Source organism: Sinocyclocheilus anshuiensis, unplaced genomic scaffold (genome assembly GCF_001515605.1).
Source record: "Sinocyclocheilus anshuiensis isolate Anshui unplaced genomic scaffold, SAMN03320099.WGS_v1.1 scaffold1158, whole genome shotgun sequence".
In the NCBI taxonomy this organism is placed as follows: domain Eukaryota; kingdom Metazoa; phylum Chordata; class Actinopteri; order Cypriniformes; family Cyprinidae; genus Sinocyclocheilus; species Sinocyclocheilus anshuiensis.
The window spans coordinates 12,398-19,008 of NW_015537983.1; the positions used below are offsets into that span (position 1 = coordinate 12,398).

Consider the following 6,611-nt stretch of genomic DNA (forward strand, 5'->3'; position numbering starts at 1 on the left):
CCGATCGGGCGGAGAAGTTTGGTGACCCTACGACCTCCTTTAGGGGTCAAAAGGTCAGAAAAGGGGCCAGCGCATGTCAGTATTTTTCCTTGAATATTTTAGCTGATTTTTTTTAAGGGTCTTCCCGAACGCTGGGGAATCTGGCCTTTTCCCACGTGATACGTGAGGGTCCCACGGTCAAGCATTCGACGCCCCTAGGCCCTGGCCCCAATATGACCGTTATTTTGAATCAAACATAATAAAAACATCCCATTTCCAGTTTATTTTGCAGGCCTCTCACAGTGGTGCTTTTGACATTCATTTTTAGGCAAATATCACACTATTTTTGCACGAACAGGACATGAATGGGTTTCTGCTGAGTGTGGTGAGTACAGTAGAGGGTTTTTTTAGTATAAAATGACACCTTTCGTTGAATTGTTGACTTTATTTACATATGTCCATCAAGCTGTTATGAATCTCCCGTCAAATACATTGCACATGGGATGTTTTCAGTTACAATTCATTTTTATGTAAATTGTTCAACATGTTGCCCAATATCTTACATTTTTGGGTTCTATTGTTTATCCTGAACACAGTAGAGGTGTTTTTAGTAAATAATGATACCTTTCCTTGAATCTTTGACTTTATTTCCATATGTCCATCAAGCTGTTATGAACCTCCCTTCTAATAAATTGCTCATGGGATGTTTTCAGTAACAGTTCATTTTTATGTAAATTGTACAATACGTTGCCCAATATCTGACATGTTTGGGTTCCATTGCTCATCCTGAGGACAGTAGAGGTTATTTCAGTAAAATATGACACCTTTCTTTGAATCGTTGACTTTATTTACATATGTCCATCAAGCTATTATGAACCTCCCATCAAATAAATTGCACATGGGATGTTTCAATATTATGTACATAATATCTATGTGGAGAGTCAGTTTTTGTATGCAAATTATACAGTTTTATGTCTTTCTGTGTTTTCCAGATCATTCAAGATGGTGAACTGCCCACTTTGCTATAGGGACTATTCGAACATTCGCCAGCATCTCAGAGTCACACACTGTGTGTTTAATCTGGAAGAACGGGCAATTTTAATAAAACTGGCCCGTTCCAGAGTGCTGCTGCGGAATGAGGTCTGCCCATTATGTGGCAACACATTCACGTTCAGTGACCGGCATGTGAGTAATTCTCACAGTGACCTCTCGGTAAGTTTTGACCAGATATGCTTAACAAATCACAAATTAACAGTATGTGAGACACCTTTACATGTATTCGTTATTTAAGCGTTAACAAACATTTTGTGTTTCAGAAGTCCAAACGCGTGGAGGCCCTCCACTCCATGAGGTGGAGGGCTTCGATGAAGCAGATTGACGCGCTGCGTGCCACAGACCCGAAGGTCCCGCTGGCTACGATCCTTCATGTGGAGGAGGAGCCCAGGGCAGAAGCCTCACCCGCAGAAGGCCCTGCAGTGGACCACACGAGGCCAGGGCCCCCACCAGCAGCATCGGCGCCGCCAGCACCACCGGAGACCCCTGCGGCTCTTAAGGTCTGCGCCCCACCCTCTCAGGTCTGGGGCCAACAGGCCTTATGGATTGGGCCTTGCCCACCCCAGTTGGTGGAGGCCGCACAACCAGAAGTCCGGGTCCCGCCATCCTGGCTGGGGGCTGCGCCAACACAGGAGGTGGGGGATGCGCTCTCTCAGGTGGTGGGGGCCGCACTTCTTGAGGTGTTGTCCTCACAAGCAGAGGTGTCCCCACAACCTGCTGCAGCCTCATCCACGGCATCATCTGCAGAGGACGCAGAATTGGCAGAGTTCCTGAGTAAGAATCAGTTTATAATCTAATTTCTTATAATGTTGCAGTTGATGCTAGACTAACCTGATGGTCTGTTTTACAGAGGAATTTGGAGAGGGCCTAATGGATCCGATGGAGGACTTCCCCACGATCGATTTCAACGATTTGTTTTAAAATATGTTCCGTGATAAATGTTTTTTTCAATGTTCAATAAATGGTTAAAGTTCGGTCGAGGTGTTTCATTAATTAATGTAATATTAAGTGGTAATATATAATGTGTGAATACATGCGTCCACGGACCCCATACAGAACGCCCATTGAATAAGCTGCAACTGGGATGCTCACCTGCTTACCTGTTTTCTCCGTGGAGATAGACTAGAAAGTGTAAAAAAAGACTGGTAAGTGCATTCTAATGTATTAGACTAAAAGTGGGATCAAATAGACTGCAAATGGGATCAGGAAGGGTATGAGTGACCCCTGCACGCGCAGTGTCCCTGACTTTAGTTTTGGTCTTGGCTCTGTGTTCTTCGTGAGAGAGATAGAAATCGAAAGGAAACATGCCTGTCGAGGACTGCCTTCTGTGCCTCAGAGGGTTTCATCAGCTCAGCCAGCATCTGCGTCTGACGCACAAAGTTTACAACGAGACGGAGCGAAAGCTCCTTCTCTCCATCGCATCCGGCAGGGTAAATGTGAGGAAGGGCACCTGCCCCATTGCTGCCTGCAAGAAAGAAACCACCCGCCTGGACCGCCACCTCAAAACCCACACGGAGCTCTCCAAGGGGGCCCGGTCTGAGGCGATTAGGGCTTGCAAGCGTAAAAAGATCTTGGGCGATCTTGCCAGCTTGAGGACGTCAAACCCGTCCAAACCGATGGTGTCAACTCTGGACCTCGAGGAGGACCAGGACGTCTTGGACGAGCCATCGCTTCCGGAGGAGGAGGAGTGTTCGAACCCCAGCTGCAAAAATCGAGTCAAGCAGCTGGAGGACAGCGTGGCTGATTTAAACAAGCAGGTGGACACTCTCACCACTGCCCTGCGAGACGTCGCCCGGCGGTACCGGCTGCTCAAGAGGCGCTCGCGTCCCACCCCCTCCTCTCAGGTCGCTAAAGTTACCATGAAGTTCCTCTCTGCCCTCAGCGGCCCTGGGGAGGAGGAGGGCGAGCCCCCTGAGCAGCCGGTCGCCGGGCCCGAGGAGCAGCCGGTCGTAGGGCCCGAGGAGCAGCCGGTCGTCCGGCCTGAGGAGCAGCAGGTCGCCGGGCCTCCGAAGAAAGACCGCGGCGAGCCCTCGCGCTCCTTTCAGACAGCCTACCCTTTCCCGGACCACGTGGCGGCACTAAGTAAGTATGACACTTGTCGCTTCTTACCCGTACTCTGTGCCATCGACCCGGCTCACCTGGTCCTTCTTGTGTGTTTTCTTTTCGCAGATCAGGTCATTGAGGAGTTCCGGGGGCACCACGAGGGCGCCGAACCCTCGCCCAAACTAATAAATAACGTGTCCTCAAAGGTCTTCAGGATCAAAAACTTTGTTGCTTACATGTCTTTTGGCCAGACTGATCTGGCCAGCATGACATTTTTAAACAACGCGGCAAAGATGCGGTCCTGGCTCTCTTTTCTAAGACAAGCAAAAATAACTGAGCCTACAATTCACCACTACCTGAGGAATGTGGCTCAGTTTCTACAGTTTGTAAATGAAACCCCTCCGCCCACTTGCCGGCTCTCCCGCGTCTCCTTATTTGGCCTCCGAAGGGAGATCCAGTCCATCATCCGCCCGGTAAGGCGCAGCGTGGCGGTCCACCAGGTGGCTGTGAAACAGGCCAAGGAGGGCCGCCTCATTTCCAAAGCCACGCTGCGTGCTTGCCGGGAGGCGGCCAAGAAGAGGATCCCTGAGATTTTGAGTAAGTTCTCGACACCTCTTGCCTCTCATACTTTGGCATCCCAAGTGCCCCTTAATGCTTCTCTTTTTTTCTGTGCAGATCGCCTCGAGACAGCAGCGGATAAGAAAGACCAGTGGTCTTTTTATGGGCACCTCACCGCGTATTGGGCCAGTATTTATGGACACCGCGGTGGGGTGTTCCAGAACCTTACCATTAAGGAGGTGGAGGACTCCAGGAGGACCTTAACTGAGGACAAATTTGTCATCAACGTGAGTGGTTCTCTCTCTTACTCTCTCTCTCTCTCTGTCTCTCTGCATGGTTTTCGCTTTAAAAAATAATAAATAAATCGCTTCTCTCTGTTTATGCAGATATCGGCCCACAAGACAAACCAGGCCTTCGGTCCCGCCCAGCTGGCCCTTGACCAGGAAGAATATGGGTGGCTTCAGCAGTTCATTTCACTGAGGTCCACCTTGGTGGGTGGCAAAAACGCCCACTACTTTTTTTTCACGTCAAAACTCAGCTCCTGCAGGAACCTCAATCAGTATTTTCAGGAGGCTTGGAGATCGATGGGCTTGCCTGGGACGCCCACGTTCACCGATTTGAGGACCTCCATCGCCACCCACGTAAGTGTTCCTGTGCATGTTTCTGCTGTGTGAGTTTCTTACGTGTGTGTGTGTGTTTTCTTCTAACTCTTTGTCTATGCTTTCCTCTCTCCGAACAGGCGAAGAACACCCACTGCCCAGAGAACAGGCACAAAGTGGCACAGTTTATGTGCCATGACACCGCCACGGCTGACAGGTTCTACGCTTTGAACCTCGATGCAAAGCAGGCGGCGGAACACCGCCACTTGTTTGAGGCAGCCTTGGAAGGTGAGGATGGGGCGCCAGTGCCTGGGACGCCAAAGCGCCCCGCTAAACCGCGCAAGCGGCCGGCCAGCCTGTCCCCCTCCGCCAGCCTGTTGTCCTCTGCCAGCCCTGGTGAAGCAAGCCCAGAGTCCGGGGAGTCTGTTTCGGTAAGTTCAGTCTCTCATGGATTGGTTCAACTGTTTGTCACAAGTAGGCATGTTCACTAATTCTTTGCCTTTCTCACTATTTCCAGGAGAGAGACCCGGAAACCCCAGAAAAAAAGAGACGCTTCAACCCGAAGAAGACCTTGGGACAAAAGTTTTCACCGTACGTGCGGCTCTCCCCACTTAAATCGCCACCGCAGCAACAGGCTGCGCAAAAACTCGTGGGACTGGCAAAAAGGAGACTGAGGGTCTCTCAAAGGCCCCTTTTGTAAATAGTTTGTTTGTTTCGATTTCCTGTGCTTCATGTTTGCATTTTGTTTTGTCTGTTGTTTCGAACGATTCGTGTTCTTGTTTGGTTAACTGACTTGTTTCAAACAGTTTGTGTTTTAGTTTGGTTAACTGACGTTGTCCAAATAAAGATTTGAAAACTTCCTTTTGTCTCCTTTTTTGGGCTAAAACATAAATTACATGTGGTAGAGGTGTCCATAACCCATTTATTCAAAGGAATTTCAATTTAATCAATTGGTCGGAAGGACTATTGTCCAAAAACCACTAAAAGCCATCCCCATTTATTAAATTGCAAATGGACACACATCCCAGTTGCAATTTATAGAATGGGATCGATTTAATAGGTTGGTGGACAATCATCCCACTGGCCTATTATAGCGATCCCATTCAGTAAATTGCAAATGGTCACACATCCCACTCCCCATTTATTGAATGGGATCCGTTTAATAGGCTGTTGGACAATCATCCCACTGGCCAATTATAGCGATTCCATTCAATAAATTGCAAATGGACACACATCCCACTCCCCATTTATTGAATTGGATCTGTTTAATAGGTTGGTGAACAATCATCCCACTAGCCAATTATAGCGATTCCATTCAATAAATTGCAGATGGACACACATCCCAATCCCCATTTATTGAATGGGATCGGTTTAATAGGTTGGTGGACAATCATCCCACTAACCTATTATAACGACACCATTCAATCACTTGCAAATGGACACACATCCCACTCCCCATTTATTGAATGGGATCTGTTTAATAGGTTAGTGGACACTAAACTACTATAGCTATCCCATTCATTAAATGCTAAATGGACACTTGTCCCATTTGCAATTTATTGAATGGGATCTGTTTAATAGGTTAGTGGACAATCATCCCACTAGCCTATTATAGCGATCCAATTCAATAGATTGCAAATGGACACACATCCCACTCCCCATTTATTGAATGGGATCAGTTTATTAGGTTAGTGGACAATCATCCCACTAACCTATTATAACGACCCCATTCAATCACTTGCAAATGGACACACATCCCACTCCCAATTTATTGAATAAGATCGGTTTTATAGGTTAGTGGACAATCATCCCACTAACCTATTGTAGGGATCCCATTCAATAAATTGCAAATGGACACACATCCTAATCCCCATTTATTGAATGGGATCGGTTTAATAGGTTAGTGGACAATCATCCCACTAACCTATTGTAGCGATCCCATTCAATAAAGTGCAAATGGACACACATCCCATTCTCCATTTATTGAATGGGATCAGTTTAATAGGATAGTGGACAATAAACTACTAACCTATTCTAGCGATCCCATTCAATAAATTGCAAATGGACACACATCCCACTCCCAATTTATTGAATGGGATCGGTTTTATAGGTTAGTAGACAATCATCCCACTAACCTATTATAATGACCCCATTCAATAAATTGCAAATGGACACACATCCCATTCCCCATTTATTGAATGGGCTCAGTTTAATAGGTTAGTGGACAATAAACTACTATAGCAATCCCATTCATTAAATGCCAAATGGACACTTGTCCCGTTTGCAATTTATTGAATGGGAATGCTTTAATTGGTTAGTGGACAATCATCCCAATAACCTGCCATAGCTATCCCATTCATTATATGGCAAATGGACAAA

At 47.0% G+C, this 6,611-nt stretch overlaps 1 protein-coding gene across 1 annotated transcript; it reads left to right on the forward strand.

Annotated features, from left to right (window-relative positions):
- Window positions 1-3,311: 3,311 nt before the first annotated feature.
- On the forward strand, window positions 3,312-4,932 carry LOC107673952 (uncharacterized). The gene is made up of 5 exons (XM_016467805.1): window positions 3,312-3,672; window positions 3,751-3,920; window positions 4,020-4,274; window positions 4,373-4,663; window positions 4,750-4,932. Exons 1-5 carry the CDS (start codon window positions 3,312-3,314, stop codon window positions 4,930-4,932), a joined length of 1,260 nt encoding a protein of 419 aa, XP_016323291.1.
- Window positions 4,933-6,611: the final 1,679 nt, after the last annotated feature.